The 18,850-nt window shown below is 43.6% G+C and overlaps 1 protein-coding gene across 2 annotated transcripts in view; it reads right to left on the bottom strand.

Annotated features, from left to right (window-relative positions):
- SPTBN5 (spectrin beta, non-erythrocytic 5) overlaps nt 1-18,850 on the bottom strand; it is a 2,054,098-nt gene that overhangs the window by 1,488,619 nt on the left and 546,629 nt on the right. For both annotated transcript variants that reach the window (XM_078659643.1, XM_078659644.1), the window contains exons 23-24: nt 17,151-17,321; nt 11,195-11,359 (exon numbers count right to left, since the gene is read on the bottom strand). In XM_078659643.1, the coding sequence (XP_078515769.1) occupies nt 11,195-11,359; nt 17,151-17,321 (336 nt within the window). The remainder of the gene's footprint in view (nt 1-11,194; nt 11,360-17,150; nt 17,322-18,850) is intronic.

Raw genomic sequence — 18,850 nt, 5'->3', positions numbered from 1 at the left:
TTTTCAGACGGGCTAGTTCTAGCTCGTGGTTTCGGTTGCGTTCTCGGTCGGTCATCTCTTCTTGCGACAGACCTCTCTCCGTGCTAGAATTCCACGTCGGGGACTCAGCTCTCTCATGCTCTTGGGCGTGGGTTTCGGTCAGGGGTGCTCGAGCTGTTTGTTGTTTGTTGTTTGAGTTGTTTGAGCTCTCGGTGCGAATAGTCTCCCAGAAGCTCCATCTGGAAGGTGGTCTTGTCGTTCGTGAGGCTCATGGTTGTTGTTCGTTCGGGTAGTGTGTCAGTACTGTACGATCCCTAGACGTAGGTTCTTATCGCGACGCTGCCACCAATGTTAGAAGGGGCGATCTCAGAGGGCCAGGTTGTGCTCACCCGGCCACCCCCAGGACCCACCTCTCCCACAGATCTTGCCGAGTCTTATCGTGAGGTCCCCACCGGGGAGGACTTCGAGTCTAGGATCGTACACACTGAGCTCACACCACACTTACGAACGGACACCACAACGTTGGATTTCAGTAACAAGTTCTTTATAAGCAGTAAAAGAAAGTAGCACTCTTATGTACACAATGATCGAGGGATCACAAAGTCTTTGAGGATTCGGGAAGGGGGAAGCGGGACAGTCTTTAGCCTTTGGGCCAGTACGAGGCATACCCTGCGCACAGCTCTCAATCCTCGAGCTGGTGGATACGGAAGGTGATGGCGTACTGGCTGCTTCGCTCACGTCGGGTCGATTCGGTCGTGATGATGGTCTCGATGGTCCAGCCAGACCAGAGTACTCCTCGAGCCGCGACGAGGTCAGCAGGGCTCGATCCGGAGAAGTTCGTGAAGAGCCGCGACAGCGTCCGCAGGGCTGAGATGGTTACAGGTTCAAGCTCGAGCCGCGACAGCGTCAGCAGGGCTCCGATGGTTACGAGTTTAGCTCGAGCCGCGACAGCGTCAGCAGGGCTCAGGTGGTTCAGTTCCTTGTTGTGAACAGGGAGCCGCGTCAGCGTCAGCAGGGCTCAGCGATGCGAGGTTGAGTTCTTCTCAGGGTCAGCCGCGATCAGATCAGCAGGGCTTCATGTCCAAGATACAACTGCCCGCTAGTTGTCGAGCGGGCCCAGTTATAGTCCAGTGGCCCTTTGATGTCCGGACCCTTGCAGGCGGAGGTCTCAAGCCCTGGGGGCTGGTCGTTGGCGAGGTCCGGCGGTGGGCTCTTTGATCCTTTGAAAAGATGGGTCCGGGAATTCCCAGACGCCCAGCGGGTCTGGAGCCAGCACTCGGGGAGGCCAGAGGTGCGATCGAAACTGGCCCCCAGGGGGAGGCCAAGGTGTGACAGATACCAGTCTCTCAGGGGAGGCCGGAGGTGCCATCGAAACTCCCTGGCTTATCTCACTCGGGGGGCGCTCTACCCCCCAGCCGGGACTGGCGCGCCTTTGGAGTCTGGGTTTCGCTGGGGCCGGGGTCACGCTAGGCCGAGGGAGTCAGGGATCTCGGGAAGGGAAAATGGCTGCCGGGCCTTGTGGGGCATGCAAGGTTAGGCGCTCGGAGCCGGGAGTGGAACGGGATAAGCGGGGCTGGTCGTCAGTTACGGGGCCTGGGCGTGCAGGGAGCAGGGTTCGGGGTGCAGGCTACACTGACGGGGATGCTGCGCAGGGAACTCAGGGTGCAGGGCTACGCTCACAGGGTGCGGAGGAACAGCGGCGAACCACACCACGAGGCCGGGTCCAACAATTCGTCAAACGACGCCAAAGATATTGGCAAATCAAAAAGCGCATTTCCTATGGAAACTAGGTCCTAACTAGACCTACCTACTAGCAACCGCCAGCGGGTAATATACATATAGGCGGTGTGTTTTTCTGTTTAAAAAACTAGGTATCATAGACTCTTACAGATACACACTTAAGTCCAAAGAAACGCTACTCTTAAGTGCCTGAAATGGTATACAGGATAATAGATACTGTATACCTTTGATATTAAAGAAGTGCTGTACATTATCTGCATAGGGTGACCCTTTGTGCTTCTAAAATGTTATAAAGTCTTTGGTCAAGCAAGACAACTTATATTAATTTCTGGAGTAGGTAACCAATGACACGTTTATAAAGAAATACACGCAGGGGCCGAAAGCTTGTCTTAGAAGCTTATTTCAGGTGCTGTCAAATGATGAAGTCGAACAGTATTATGGTTGCCCAGTTTTAATTCCATCTTATGCCTCTTTTTTCTTCCACATGGTATTCCTGTCTCCTTATCTCACTCTTGCAGGTTCTTTTTTCATGTCTTCTCTCTCCCTTTGACACTTTTATCATATCTTTCTCTCTTTATTTCCTTTTCTGCCTCCTGCTCTCTTGGTCCACGTTAAAATCTGATAATAAAAAATAAATTATGTGTCTCAAACATGAGTGCTAGGGCCCACCACCTGATGGGACCTGTGCATGATCTAGATCAGAGGTCTTCAAACTATAGGGTGCGCCCCCCTGGGGGGGGGGGGGGTGGATGGGCTCCCAGGGGGGCGCAAATACCTCTGCAGAGGCATGTAAATGAAGATGGCCTGGAAGTGCGGCGATCTTTAATTGCCGCATTTCCAGGCTGTCTTTTATTATTCCGGACTACAGTGAGGGCAGGGGTCAATAAATGTGCTGGCAGGGTCAAGGAGGTTGCCTAAAAAGAAACCTGGTGAGTGGAAGGCACAGTGCACGCAGCGTGCCACTTATCAAGTCATCCCCGATGGTTCTGAGGTGCGCAGATTTTATCGCAGGCGTGTGCGGTGGTTCAGTCAAAGGCCTCTGCCCTGGTAACACTGTAATGCATACCATTGTATGTATTGTATTTCCAGTTTAGGACCATATAGTAGTGACCGATCTGGCAAGCTGTTGGGACAGAATATTGAGCTATGTCAGTCAAGCTATGAATACAGAAATGTGATAGACATAAGCCCCCTTGATACAGGGTTCAGGCACCGCGCTCAAACAGCAAAACAGCTCAAATGGGGATTATCACTAGCATCATTTGTATAAAGAGAGGAACCACGTGCAAGCGAGCGGGAGCTGCTGCATGGGAGTTTCTGTCAGGTGTTCGCATTTCATACACACGAGAACCGATGTAAGTGTTTTGTGTTTCCACAGTAAAGGTCCAGCATTTGAAAAAGTTAAAGCTATTGGCGTCATAAATTGTAATGTTTGACTTTTTGGGTCTGTAGTGGAGTGATAGTTTAAGGAAAAAAATGCTCGTGATTCTATATTATTAGAATTAGTTGGGGTGTTAAGGAGTTGGGGGTGGAGGGCTACAAAGACAGGAAGAGGAGGAAGGTGGACAGAGGTTTAGGAGGAAAAAGATGAGGCGTGAGGTGGAATAGTAAGATGAATTGACCATGCTATGGATGGAATAGGCAAATAGAAAATTGCAAGAGGTTATGGAAATCAAAAATGGTAGACGGTTGGTAGGTATGTCAGATGTACACTAGGAGAGCAACAGGGGAATAAATGAGCGAATGTGGGGAAAATGCAGATAGATTTCCTTGCAGCATACTCCTGTGCATGTGTTTCTCAAAAGGAACAACTACAAGAAATCATCCTTAGTAGTATACTGGCCTTAATGTTAGTTTCAATGTTCCCATGTTGTTAGTTTGCTTGTTAAAGTTGCAGACATCAAAATATGTTGTTTCTTTTCCATGTGGTTCTGTTTCAGTGGGGATTCTTTGCTAATTCTTTATTATGTTCAGTGAATCGAGTGTTTCATGTGTCTGTTATTGTGCACTAAGGAAATTGATACATTTTCTCAAAAACACATATGGTGGACATATTTGTGACTCATTGTGGACAGCATTAATTGCATGGGGCGGCTAATTTGTCTTTGAGTATTTGAATTTTTTTCTGAATGGTACCTCGGAGTGCCATTGTTTTGTTAGGGTACCAGTACCTACTGAGGCACACGCATTGGTTTATTTAGCTCTGTGATAGATTGTTTGTGGGGGGAGGGTGCCTGCCCCTGAACATAGCTATGTCCCTCCCGCTCCCCCAATTGATACATAAAGTTTTGGTGGGGGGCCCAACCTCAAAAAACTTTGCTTAAGGGGGGCTCAGAGCAAAAAGTTTGAAGACCTCTGATCTAGATAGAGGCAAACCTGGGACTGCAGTATTATACTGCAAGTCATCTGGAGTTCTCTGAAAGTGGGAGGGAGGAAGGCTGGTTTGCATGAGACTGAACATGCAAAAGTTGGATCTCCTCTGACAACCAATGGCATGGACAGTGTTGGATCAGTCAAAGACCGACTTGCAATGAGCTACTCTGAATGAAAGCAGCTCCTAAGCAATGTGTCTCCATCTAACCCCGGTGCTGAGGTGCTTCATGGTGGAGTGGACGTATTGCCACTGCAATCCAAAGAGTAATCTCAGGCAGTACAATCCCCTCTGGTACTGCTGAGTACATGTCAGCCCAGTCCCATGCTGTGGTGAATGGACACATTGCAGGAAATGCCTAGAGAACCAGTCTCCATGCACTGCAGAAAGAGCTTACATGAAAGATTTGTACCACACTTAAGGTCTTAAATAAAGTTGCCCAGTAAAACAGAACAGTAATACCCCACCCAGAATTACCAATGTAATAAAATAGTAACCATGGAAGAAAATCATGTATCTAAATTGTTTAAACTCTCTGGTTTTCAAGATGGAGCGGCATCAATAACAGAGCAACTCTGTGCCCACCTCAAGGCTGCACGAAAGAAGAGTTGTGGTAGGTGGTTAACAATAACCCTTATGTCGATCACATAGTTCAATCACCTTTTGTATGTAGGTGCTACAATGGAGGACAATAATAAGGAGAAGCTGACCTGACCAAATGGTTAGCAAACGGGTACCCAATGACTAATGTGGCTTTATGCAACTTACATTAATTCACTCAGTACTAGAAGGCTCTACCAGTCATGATTTTATGAGAACACGGTATGCTCAAACAGATAATTAACTTACTGTAGTCAAAATAGTGGTTGTTGCTAGAGAGCAGGCACATCACAGAACAAGTTTCTGAGCCACTCTCTTTATTGTGAGGCAAGTTGCTTTGTAGGGGTACAGGTAAGTGGGTACCTTACAGACTACTTCTAATTGGAAGTAGAAATGGGCAAGGCTTTCTTCTGCTTCTAACACTTTTCTCAAAGGCACTGTAGCCTCTGCCGGCCTGATTTACTTTATCCCATTATGGAAGAGATTCAATTGGCAATGAATGACTGGAAACATTAAACTCTTTGCAAGCAAACATTCAAGTTTAGTAATCAATTGGAGCATCCCACTTGTTTGGCAACAGATAGATCTTACTCGAAGAGGAAACATTTAAATACATCAGTGGCGTCACTAGGGTTGGTGTCACCCAGTGAGGTAACTCATTGTGTCACCCCCTCACGACTTACCCCATGATGGACCTCCTCCGAGTCCGCCAGTGCCAAATAATGCTCTAGCACAAAGCATGGCATGGCATAAAGAAGATAAAAAGTCCTGCGACTTAACACCATTCATAGAAGGTAAACGTATCCGGCAAACCACCATTGGTATATTGCCCCCCATGATATTGCGTCTTTTTTTTTATTAATTCATTTCAGTGCGGGTTTGAGCTCTGGGCTGCCGCACTGTGCTGGTGAGGCCCGGATTTTGAATGCCCACTTCCATTAGCTATGTAATCGGCTGGACCGCAGAGCTTGCCTCAGTGGTGGCTGATGAGATTTAAAAGTGGCAGGGCGTAAAAAACAGTTTCCATAGTAAAAAAAAGCGAGCATGCATGCACTACTATTTTTTGCATATATGTTGCAAATTCAGACCAATGAAATTGGACCGGAGCACTCTGCAAGAACACCAGTTAAATTCCACAAGGTCCGAGTCCTTTTTAAGCATACAGAGATTAATTGATTTGCCGAAGAGTCACAGGATGTTCAGCCGGTGTCAGGAGGACTCGACCACAGTTCCCCAGTTATAAAAGTTGGTTACGGCACATTATCATAAAGAAAATTAAAGCCTTTTCTCTCACCTGGCTCGAAAGAGAAAATATGTTTATTGTGTTGACCCTGGAGCTGGGTTTCCAAACTCTGTGTTTATATCCAAGAACTGTTCATGAGCCAAACGGACGTGCGCTGATCTTTGGGCCCGATGTAGGTAAATCCCATTTACCGAGTTTGAAATACCGAATTTTACCGATTCGGTATTTCAAAATCAGTAAATGGGATGTAGGTCCCAACATCTGGATTCGTTACCGAATCCTTAACAATTCTTTAATTACCGATTCGGTAAATACCGAATCGGTAATGCCCATTCATTCCTATGGGCTTTGAAGCCCATAGGAATGATTAGGCATTACCGATTCGGTATTTACCGAATCGGTAATTAAAGAATTCACAAGGGTGCAGGGGGTGTCACTTTGACACCCTCTAGCACCCCCAAAACGGCCATGTGTGCAATGTGGCACACAGACATGCCCTAAGGGCACGTCTGTCTGTCACATGGCACATGTGTACATGCACAGATGTGCATGTACACAGGAATCGTTTTTTTACCATGGATTTGTATTCCATGGTAAAATACCGATTCTGTAAGCCATGCGCTGATGGAACATAGGCTACCTACATTGCATTTTCGGTAATTTTACCGAATCGTTATCATTACCGAATCGGTAAATATTACCGAATCGGTAAATTTACCGATTCGGTAATGATAACGAATCGGTAAAATTACCGAAAATGTGCCCCTACATCTCGATAGCCCTTTACCGATCGGAAACGGCAGAAAATCGGTATTTTCGGCCGATTCCGATCGGTAAAGGGCTACCTACATCGGGCCTATTCTTTGTGAGAGGATCCGCTTCTCAGTTTCTGCTTTCCACTGACCTGCCCAGCCCAGCCAATCCCGAAGCTGCTCTATAAAATAAAGAGCGCAAGGTTCTTTCAACAGTCTTGGGATTGGCCTGGGCAGGGCTCTCCGCTACACTTCCTGTTCTACGTCACGGCAAAGTTGAAGTGCTGATTCAGCCTAAATAAATATGGGGTAATGAATGTTTCATTTTATATTGTTTGTTCAGGTCTCAGGTGGCGGGGCAACGCTCAAGTGCTCCTGAAGAAGAAACGCCACTGGCGTGCCTTACGCTGCCTATTGGCGCTTTAGGCCGCCAACAGACCTGCGTGTCAGTGGATTTAGCCACTAACAGACCAGTAGATTTTATTTATTTTTATTTATTTAAGAAGCAGCAATATTTCCATCAGAAATGTTTTAACTGCCATCTTGGCGGCATAGAAAATGGCAGTTGTTCAGTTGGTTATTTGCGCTATTTGGGTCGTTGAAAATAGAGGAGGCGAGCGGATTTTAATTAAGACATACTATTAGGTAGTAGACCAGACAGATATCCATATACGTGGTATAGTGAGTAATCCCCCTCTGGCTCTTTCTTCATGTTTCAGAACATTATATTTCGGAGCTATTTAGAATTCGTGCACAGAGAGGTTTGTATTTATCCTTGCCAGATTTAGACCCCTTGTCTGCCACCATCCTGGCTACAGGCACCGTCCGCTAGCCATAAACACTGTCTTAGCTGCTGCTGTCCGTTCTTCTGTCTTCCGCGACGGTGGTCCCTTCTGTCTTTTTGACACCTTACTAGGCATCCGAGATCTAACCAATTTGCATCCTCTCTTGGCCATGCTCTTAGCGTTGGGCTGTCCTCCTTGTGCCGCTTGCCATCATCTTTTGTTGTTGGTGGCCGCCGTTCCAGCTGCATATATCTCGCAACTAGGACCTTGGGTCTGCGATCTTCCTGTTGCGCTGCTCCTAGCATTCGCCACCTTTCCTCTGGTAGCCCCCTTGTGCTTCCAGGTGCCTCAATTTTCCTGCTTCAGTATCTGCCTGCTGACCCACTCCTTGCCTCTATGTACCATGAACTACGGTGCTCTACCGAGCAGGTCCTCATCCAACTCTGGACCATCGTTGTCCCTATGATCGCTGAAGATGAGTCTCTTTGTGCGCTCTGCCTGCATCTCCTCATCTTCTGTGTTGCTCCTGTATTTGACAGGTTTGTGGTGCTCTCTCCTCTCATCTGCTCCTCTGCCATCAGGCGCCATATTTCAAAGTGCTAAGTTCCTTGCTGGACCCCTGCTCCAGCTGACAATGTTCCTCAGTATAGTAGCTGCGGACAAGGTACTGTGTGTTTATCAAGTTTCAAACAAGCTATTACCACCGCTGCCCCTGCCTTGCACTCACTGTGACCGCCACTCCTGCCCTGCACTCACTGTGACAGCTGCTCCCTTCTCCGTTGGGCATTCGTTGCAGCTGTCAGCTCTCGCAGCATGCTGGCTTACCCTCTTGGAGATGGATTGGATGGAAGGAGTTAAAGAGTTCCAATACAGAAGTCTTCGAGAGGCTCACGGTGCCACCCCATGTGATGGTGTCACCCGGTGCGGTCCGCACCCCCCTAGTGACTCCTCTGATACATCAGGAGGGTAAACAGCCATTAGTACATGACTTTTACTCCGCATGCCATTATAATGCAAGCGTAACAACGCATGCCCTGTAACAACGCTTAGCCTTTACTACGCATGTTATTACATTGCATGCGCTGTTACACGCAAGCGTTGTAATGCGATCCACATCGTTCTGAGGAAACTGAGGCTCTTCCGTTTCCTCACAACGACGTGCACTGAGCACCGCCCCTCTGACGACACTGAAAGGAGAAGAGAGGTACCACGAGGAGAGAGAGGTAAGAAAGGCTGTGTAGTTTTAAAGGGTTTAGGGTAGGGGGTGGGTCGTGCAGGGGGTAGTTTTTTAGGATTAAGGGCAGTGTTGTTGTGTTCGAGTGGTGTTTTGGGGTTTAGGGTAGTGTTGTGGGTCGTGCAGGGTAGTGTTTGTGTGTAGGGACAGGAGTAGGGGTCGGAGGGAGGATTGTGCAGGGGGTAGTGTTTTAGGGATTAGGGTAGTGTTGTGGTGTTTGTGTAGTGTAGGGTAGTGTTTTAGGGTTTAGGGTAGTGTCTGGGGTGTCGTTCAAGGTAGTGTTGGAGTGAAGGGTTAGGACTGGGGGTCAGGGGAAGGTCGTGCAGGCGGTAGTGTTTAGTGATTAGGGTAGTGTAGTGGTGTTTGAGTAGTGTAGGGTAGTGATTTAGGGTTTATGGTAGTGTCGGGGGGTTTGTGCAGGGTAGTGTTTGCGTGTAGGGACAGGTCTGGGGGAAGGGGTAGTGTTGTGATGGGGGTAGTGTTTGAGGGATTAGGGTAGTGTTGTTGAGTTTGTGTTGTGTATGGTAGTGTATTTGGGTGTAGAATTTAGCGTATTGTGGGGGTGTTTTTTAATACAAAAAGTGTGTGGAAAAAGTATGCAGGGTAAAGGGATCCATTGTAATGACCTTTTAAAAGCATTTCCGGGACTTGCTATCTAAGGGTATGTGTAGAAAAAAATTGTGTTGTAATGGTACTTGCAAACTAATAACGTTGTGGTAAAAGTATGCGTTGTTTTGCATTGAGGTGTATCGACATATATTCCATCAGGAGAGACAAATGTAGATTCATATATGATAACATTAGTCCAATCCTTGAGAACTCTATGAAGTACCATAAACACTGGTTTATGCTGCCTTTCTCTCCTATGGGTAAATTGGCCTTTTATAAAACCCTAACTCTCCATGCTTCACTGAAGTGGCTGACAGTTAGACTGGCTTGAGCTAAGAGACATTAGGGCAGGTGTACCAAGTGTTGTACATTTATTCTGTAATAAGCATTGGCAATGTCAATAGGTCTGGTTTTAAAGGAATTTTGTATAGTGAAACAAGAACTACAGAAAAATATTAATGTAGGTTAAAAGATCAGGCGACAGTTGCACTGTAAACCAGACCTAAACATCCATGTAGGTTAATGAATGCCCTCCAGCTGCCAGAAAAAAACAGCATAAATTATCTAGTTGTCTAAGACACTTTAATAGCATACCAATGTCATGTGTGTGCTCCTAAAAGTTCAGGCTTTGGCAGTTGGATAAACAAAATGATCACAACTGGGTGGAGGGCAAGCACTTTTTTTTATGGAGGAACACAACTTTTGCCCAATCAAAACATGTACAACCAGGGCCGGACTGGCCATAGCGGGCCCCGGGCATTTCCCCGGTGGGCTGCCAAGGTTGGGGCCGTGGGGGGCGATTTTGTTACAGGGCAGTTTTTGCAGCATAGCTGTAAAATCGGCCACTGTAACGAAATTGGCCAAAACTAGCCGTGGCAAATAGCTCGGCCGCACCCCAACCCCCTGGGGGCCGCCCGAGCACTTTGCCAGGGTCAGTTTTGGTTCCCAGTCCGGCCTTGCTCCCAACGGTGGGTGTAGCCATCAAGCCAGATCATATAAAGAAACACTAGAGAGATGGTTTGTATTAGTGGATATTCTGAAAAATTGTGAATTTCGCAACTTATGACGTGGAGAGAGAGGATAAATGCAGGTCCTAAAGGCCCTGTTGCTAGTTTGAAGGAGCCAAGACGACGCCTCCTGTCAATTGCACAATTCCATATGTACAGCCTAATAAGTATTCTTAACTTGCCACTGTTTCCCCTTAATATTTCCCTTAGCACTCAGTTCACTATCTGTTTTCAAACCGCGATGCTTCTGAATCTATACAGCTGCTCTTTCTTCTATGTTATTCACAGAATTGAAACACAGTACACGGGCCAATCCCAACTGGGAAAGCTCCTGATTTTTTACTTGCATTTACATTGTAATGAAGACCATACACTCTTCAAGTTTAAGTATGGAAGCTTTAATATTTCCCATCAATAGATCTGTATGGCAATTTTATAGCTTCCTCTAACAAAATGCTGACGTAGGTGCTCCTGCTTATAGACAGATAAGCTAACAAAAGTTTATGAAATATTGAAAAAATCAAGGGCAGGGAGGTTTTTTATAAGTTGAATATTTCGTAAAAGTATCTGGCATTTGGGCGTCAAATGGTACGGATTTGGAAAACATCAAAAGGGTATGAATAAGAAAAAAATATATAACTAATAAATATTATTGTTTCCACTTCTTCAAACATTCAAAGGAAAAAAATAAATGTTTACATCGCTTTTAGTAGATGACAGTGTGACTGAAGGAAAATTGATCTATCAATAGAAAATACTTGTGGAGCTGGCAAAAATAAGACATTAGCAAACTGTAAGCTGGACGCACACACAGGCATCTCTTCCAGATTGAGCCCACCTCCACAGTATGACACATTATGGGTTGTTTCCTGACCTGTAGTAGTTCCATGAGCTGCTCTTGCTGTCCAGCCTGTCTCAGCTTATCTCCTCTCTCTGCCATCTTGTTGTTGAGCTTTGACCACTTTTTGTCCAGCTCCATCACCTTGGCTTGGATTGCTTTCTGAGCATAATGATCCTCTTTAATCAGCTGATTTCCCACCTGCAAATAGAGTGACATGACTGGATTGATCCGCATCAAATTGATTTGGCGAAATGTTTCCTTTTCTTGAGCAGAAACTGTACTGACACAACTAAATACCTTCTTCCGTTAAAACATTTGCAGCTTTAATATTTCTCATGCCTCAAACCCATTCCCACACCTGTACAACCCTGATTATACAAGTCACAGAGTCTTATATATTTTATTTCTGGAAAATAGAATGTTCAAAAGCGTTTGTTCAAAGACCAGTAGGTTGTTCTGGAATTGTTCGTTGTAAATAAAATTCAGAATCTAGTTTAGTACTAGCTGTGAAATTAAGTTGGAAACTGGTATGTTCTCTTGATTTCTCCAAAATGTAATTGAGGTTATGAACGATCGTGATAAGGAAACTTTTGTTAGGCACAGCCAACACTTCCTCAAGGCGTGAGATCAACAAGGTAAGAAAATATCGAACTCTTTCGCACTTCTAGTGAAAGGTCTATGTCAGTCTATTGTCAAGAATAGAAGTTCATTCGAGTCGGTGAGAATAAATTATAGCAAGTGGTAGTTAAATCTAATATTCACAGTGCGTCCTCGTCGATATCTGTCGGCACATTTAAATAACCATAGATGTAGGGATTGAAAGCATTCAGATGTATAACCTTTGGATAAAGAAACATTACTTAAACAAGGGTTATACAATATATGTATATAATTGTACACATGTATGATGGTATAAAAACTTTAAGCATGATGGAACCAGCATGCTTTATAGGATAATATAATATATAAATGTGACTATAAATAAAAATAACCATATCCATAAATACCTGAGAAATAGATGACTTGACCCACCTGACCTAAAGCTGCAACACTGAAGTGTGGTGACTGAAATGTGTGGCTTTTCGAGAATGTGTGGGTTCTGTTCTGTATTGTAGTCTGGCAGATCTTTTGTAAAGGAACATCTGCAAACCAGGTTTGCTGAGATATATACCGCCCTTGTATAATGTTGTCATGCCTTCATGAGTAGAAGTGTGCTAGTGCTGGAGAGGCAAGAGTGTGCTTGTGCAGCAAAATATTGTGCAATTGTTACAGTTGCTACTTAAGTACCGTAGGTAGATTACCCCAACGAAATGTATAGTTGAATTGTCTGCAATTTGTGTTTCGCTTTACAAAAACAGAATGAAATATGTGTCAATTTAGGACACCGATTGATATCTAGAATTTAAAGACATTTTTTGCTGATGTTGGAGTTGGAAAAGGAAAATATGAAGTATGAAAGGTTGACTGAGGTAAAATTGTAATGGAATGTTTGGGAATAAGTTAAAATTTGTTCTGAAAAACATGTATTCCTTAAAGAAACAAAGAAAAAAGGTTTCTGTTGTGAAATCCTATATTTAGTGACTGCAAGCTGAAACGAGAAACCACAGACATGTGATCATCCACCTGAGAGATTGGAAGAACACCCTGTAAATATGTTGAAAAGGTGATTTGATAAGATGGGAAAGAAGGATATTGGGTCGCCATTCCAGAGGAGATATTGGTACCCAGAGGGAAAGGTAAAAAAACTCCAAATAGAATGCTTGATTACTCTCGAGGAACAAAGAGAGAGAGAGTGATGAACGTCCGTGCCCAAATACTCATGAGAAGTGAACATTAGCAGAGATATGCACTGATCTTGAGCTAGTGAGGGATGGAAGAGAAAGCAGAGTTTACTACATTGATGCTCCCAACGGGTATAGGGTACAGTGTAGACAGTATAAGCAGAATTTATTCGAGAAAAACATGGGCGCTGTGAATGTTGTTTTCGTTCCCGCCTCATATAAGCTATCAATGCAGGCCAGAGGAATGTCTATGACCCTGGAGTATTAGAATGTATTGAGATATGCTCAGAAGTGAAGAGAATATGGTAAGACTTGGTGCTGGTAAATAGTCAACAGGATTGATGTGGCCCGAAGATGAATGGGATTTGAATCTGAGAGTAGGAGTAGCTCTGAAAACAAGTGTTGATGGCCACATGGGAGCATAGAGGTTGTGGCAATAGTGAGCTGTTTTTCACTTAGTGGAAACCTTCGGAAAGAGCAAAAAGGAACACAAGGTATGTATGAATTCTGGATTATGTGATAAAGAAAAAATATTTCCCTATGACCTTGTGAATGGGCATGGACTGGAATAGCACTGGATTCTGTTTTTCTCCCTTGTAGGAAGAGATTTTGTGATGGTTTAAACCTAAAAGTGGAGGTATTCTGTATATTTCTAATGGATCTTGTTCCCGGTCCTGGCAGCTGCTCTTGGATTTGTTGTGAGCATCTGGTAATGTATTACCTGCGATGGACGTATGTGGGGCGTAAAAAATATCACTCAGCTCGTTAGCTAGCTCTAAAGCTGCAGAGCTTTTATTGAAAGTGAATCTGACCGATTACCTTCCAGATTGTTAAAATAATGCATGCTAGCTGTATTATTTGTTGTTCTTAGCATTGGAAGATAAGCTTGCTGGGCAAGGAAGATTGCATTAAAGTTAGAGCTGTTGATGTATATGAATTTCTGTATTGCAAACCAGCTGCGTCGAGCTTGTGCTGAAGATGGTCACCCCAGTCTTGTAGTGAGATGTCTGTATTTGTCAGAAAGTGGAGTGAAATTTGTGGAAAGATGGGGGGCTTATCTTCAACACCACCTAAGATGGCCGCCTAGTGGGAGAGCTCTGCCGTGATGTGGCATGGGGAAGTCATGAGCTGGGGGAGTGCGGAGAACGCTGCCATAAGGCAGGAGGAACCCCGAGGACTACGTAAGAATTCCATATCGATGGACAGGGACATTATAGTGGAGGCATTCAGGGACCTTGAACGTGTGCCCGTCCCTGCAGTAGGATGCATAGAATAGACCAGTATGCCACCCCCTGCATAATTAACCAAGACCAAAGAATAGCCTCGACGTACAGGGTTATTACACATACATATAATGTCATTACGCGCAGTGTCAATAGGAATAAGGCAAAAGTAGACTATAATACTACAGGTCGGGCAGAGCCAGCAGAGTTGGGTGGGGGGACGTTTAGAAGTTCAAGAGTTATATAAACGCACTTGCAGTTATATCTAGTTATTGTCTTGTAGATGCTTATGGAATGTATATGTACAGTGTAATACGCCAAAAGGTACTCTCAATATGACAACTAAAAAGCATTGACTAACATTTAATGTATATGGCATGCATTCTACTATAACAAATGTACCAAATGTACTTATTTTTGTATAAGACCTAAACCTTGAAAAACCCAATAAAGTGTGTTAAAAATAATACGTGTATTTAGATTTGCTTGACCCATTGTTACACTTACACATTTTGCGCCAGTGAAACCCTAAGGAAGTGAGATGTTTTCTCTGGAAACACGCCACGGTGGTGTGGATCTAAATGACAGCAGGGCGCCCTTTATGGACTTTGTAAACTGCTAACATTTTGCATTGCTCTTGTGTTAAACCTTGGATTACTATAGAACTTATTTTAAATTTTTTAAACATATCATTGGAGACAAGTGGATAATTTCACTGTCCCCAGACGTCGTGCTGTGAAACGCAAAATCATCGGAACAGTTGGTATGTGAGAAACCACTGACACAAACACCCATTCCCCTACAGCCCCGTGTCACTTAAATTATAATTCTTAAAAGATATCCACTGAATTTCTCTCTTTACTTTTACATATGTCCTAGCTTTGGCACTGGAAAAGGTTTAAGTGCGGAGGTGCTGTCATCAGTGTTACATCATTGAAATAACAGGAGTTTTGAAAAATCCAAGCCTTGCACAACAAACAAGTGTAGCAAATGAGCATTGCCCATTCAGCTGCAGTTTGACGGGGAGTAATGTGTGTCCAGTAGTGAACATTGCCCCAAATATATGACTAAACGATGGTGTGGCAGGGTACTACTCCCATGTACAGAGCACATTTTGCAAAGAAATGGTCACTAAATTTGCATCATACATGCAGTTTTCATGCTATACCTGTACGGTGCGGAAACGTTTACACCTGGAATGCAGATTTCTGCTCATACATGTGCGCATGACACAAGCAAAGTGTCTGTGTTTGGATCTTTGTTTCGATTATACTTCACAATTTTTTTTAAATGTACCTCGTTTGTACTTTCCTTGCTGCTGATATACTTTGATTCACAGTGACTGTGGATATGTCACACTTTACAATGACCAAACCAGCACATACCATGTTGGCAATCTTAATCATATACTGAATTGCATTTTTCAAAGGGATAACTGAACACAGCGACATTGTTGGAATTGTTAAATATACTTCGAGCTGCCAATTTTATAGAATTGTGAAAAAAATGTTTCATTTGGGACGTCCAAATAAAAATCTTTTTACACAATGGAGGGACTGCTATAAACAGAATTTGCAATCTCTGAACCGCTATGCAAGCATGGCATATCAATACAGATAGTACTCATACATTACAAAAGAGCATGGGTCATCCAATGGAGATTAAAACCACGCAATACACACAATGACATGCAATATTATATCCATGCCTAGGACAAACATGTCAGTGAATATCTAGTACAGTCTAAACTACTATTATGAATTGGCATAAAAGCCAAAACTAAGGCACTGATGTACTAAAGAGTTACTGAGTTCATTCCGACAGTCCTGCAAGAAGTGTTTTGGACTGCAATAAAACTGGAAGCTTTAAATGACAGAGCAGAGAGGGCACGTGTTTTTACCAACTAATCTGTGTGTGGTTTGCTTGTTTGTGACGGCTATGTTACTTTGAAGTCAGACACTGAAGTGAAGGTACTACAGTAATTCATATGCATTTCTGTTTGTGATTTCTGTTACCTGGGTTGTACTGCAATAGGGAGTTTTTCTTATTGCAAGGTGTTAAGGTCCACAAGAACTTTGCCTTCACATACTTAGTGAGAAATGGCCTCTCTCCTGTCATCCCACCTTGAACTAAGGCAGTGGCTAAGGCTTATGCCTCAATGCACTGTTAATCTAGAGGTGTAGAGAAATGACTACGTCAAAATATAGAGAAAAAAGTATGGTGGGGCCAAAATACTGAGGCCTAAATATCGAGAACCAAAATATTATGAAGCTAAGTATAAATAGGTAAATATAGATTTACTTTTTTGACTCCATCTTTACATTCCCTGAAGATTATCAAGGTATATAATTGTGAAGTTAACTATAACAAACCTATACTTAACCGTGCATACTTACCTTCACTAAAGTGTGGTTCCCAATAGTTAGGCTTTAATATTTTGGCCCCATTATATGTCTTCCTCCATATTCTGGTGGAAATCAGGTAGGTAGAGTGAGGTGTGTTCTAGAATTGCATCACACAGGGTAGTGTACTTACAACATTTCTAGGACTTCCATTTCAGCAGTTAACCCCTAATGGAACTTATATCACTGAAGACATGCAGCATGATTTATGGATAGGTCTGTAGTTACCTCCAATTCTGCACCTTACACTATGACATGCGTCTCCATTCCATTCCACATTCCAACCTGTCTAACTGTCTGAGATAATCTCAGCAATGCACCCGGGGTGAGAATTTAGCTTTTCTGTTCTCTAACCAGTACCTAGAACCAACATCCTCCATTTGCTGTCGGAACAAGATGAAAGATGATTTAGCAAATCACAACAGTGTTAATCACAAATGTAGGAATTTATAACACATGGCACTTTAGTCCACGACCTCTCCGAAACTAGTAAATGTACAATGGAATATTCAGCGTAAGATTGCCTCCAATTCATTTCATACTGTTCACTCAAAAGATACATTAGACCGGAAAGAATGCTTACATTTTTAAACTGTTCAAAATGGACTTCGTTTGCCTTCATCTCTTTCTCTGCTGCCTCGTGCCACTTGAGTTTGCGAAGGATGTTGGTCGGGTCGCGATAGGACTCATCTTCTGCAATTTTGTATTTTTCTTCCATCCACAGGATAAGCTCTGTGGCTTCTCGGTTGAATTCCTATCACAAAACACAGAAAAGGTAGGTGTTTTGGCCTTCTCCTGCAGAACGCATTTTAGCTCATTGTGTAGTTGTGCAAGTCTTCTACGGGGTAATCTTTCCGTGGCTAGAAAACAAGAAAACTCAAAACAGTCCTCAAACACAGCTTTTGTGAGCAAGCCAGTTTAGGACCTATGGCTTAGAAGATGAAGGAGGGACTCTATTGCCTCGAGAATCAGGAAGGAACCAGAGTACAAACCTCGACACTCATTGATCGTGTTCTTCTGCAATGAACCCTTGCATTACAATAATTCTCTCTCTTCATTATTTGAGGGGCACAGGGGTGCTTAAGAAATTTCCAGAAACTTGTTCACTAAGAAAGAGGAAGTAAAAGCTTGAGACCAAATGAAATGCCCTTCAGGTGAATGCATTCCCTTCTCTTGTCCTGGTACCCTTTGCAAGAACATGGTCACTCCCAGTTGTGAGCTCGCAATCTGATAAATTATTCTGCTTCGTTGTCAGATTCAGAAATATGGGCCGACCACAACGTCCTACAACACGGATGTACCTAGATTTACATCAGTATGTAACTGTGACACCGAATACTATAGAGACCATCTAACATGTTACATTGAATGAACAAGTTCCTAGTAAATCTATTCTCCATTAGAAAACAGAGAATGGATTTCTTCTGAACCCAGTTCTGCAACCCACCCCGTGTTCACAGAAGAGGGTCGCATTGAAAAGATCAAAGTTTGCATTGAAGTAGAGAGAAACACAGAACAACCAAATCATCATTCAAAATTAGTATTGTACTCCTGAAAATCGTATATATATAGTGAAGTCCAAGTTAGAGGTGACAAAATGGTGGGAGAACAAATCCCTATCTAAATATATAGAAGTCGGCCGGGTGCCGCGCGGCCTACGAATCCTATTGGCCCCTAGTTTCAACAATCCCAATCCTGAAATGCTCCGCGAGTGGGGAGAAAATAACCTTGAGGCATCGATGAACTCGGTTAAGATACTGACACAATATGCCCAAATAGATCGGCAAGAAATATTGAAGGAATTGGCAGTAATAAATGATGAGCTGGATAAAATACCTGTAACCGAGTATATCACAAAGACAAGAGCAGACATTAAAGAGCGTGTTAAAAAACATGAAGAAAAAATCAAAGCCAGGAAAACACACAAGTTTGCAAGAGATCTGGCAGATTATGAGAATGGCCAAATTTTTACGTTCTCTCGAAAATATGATATTAACAAACGGAAGCAATACAGTCAAGATAAACATTCAGCAGCAAGCAGCAGTGTGCAAACATCTGTCAATATTAGTGATGATTCATCTAATCTAGACACGTTATCAGTCACAAGTGGCTCGAGTGGCAGCACTGAATTGACAAATATAAAAAAAAACATCCTGAATATGAGTGAGGAGTTGGATTTTTTAGTGGAGAAAGACTCAAAACATTGCGCCCCAGAATATCAAGACAGCCACAAAACAACGCAGAAACAGGCGCCGGAGAGAACAGCGCAAAAGATGCAAAAAC

This window comes from Lissotriton helveticus, chromosome 9, assembly GCF_964261635.1.
Source record: "Lissotriton helveticus chromosome 9, aLisHel1.1, whole genome shotgun sequence".
NCBI lineage: Eukaryota > Metazoa > Chordata > Amphibia > Caudata > Salamandridae > Lissotriton > Lissotriton helveticus.
The sequence above is the reverse complement of the archived record's forward strand: the minus strand, read 5'-3'. Positions and strand labels throughout refer to the sequence as shown.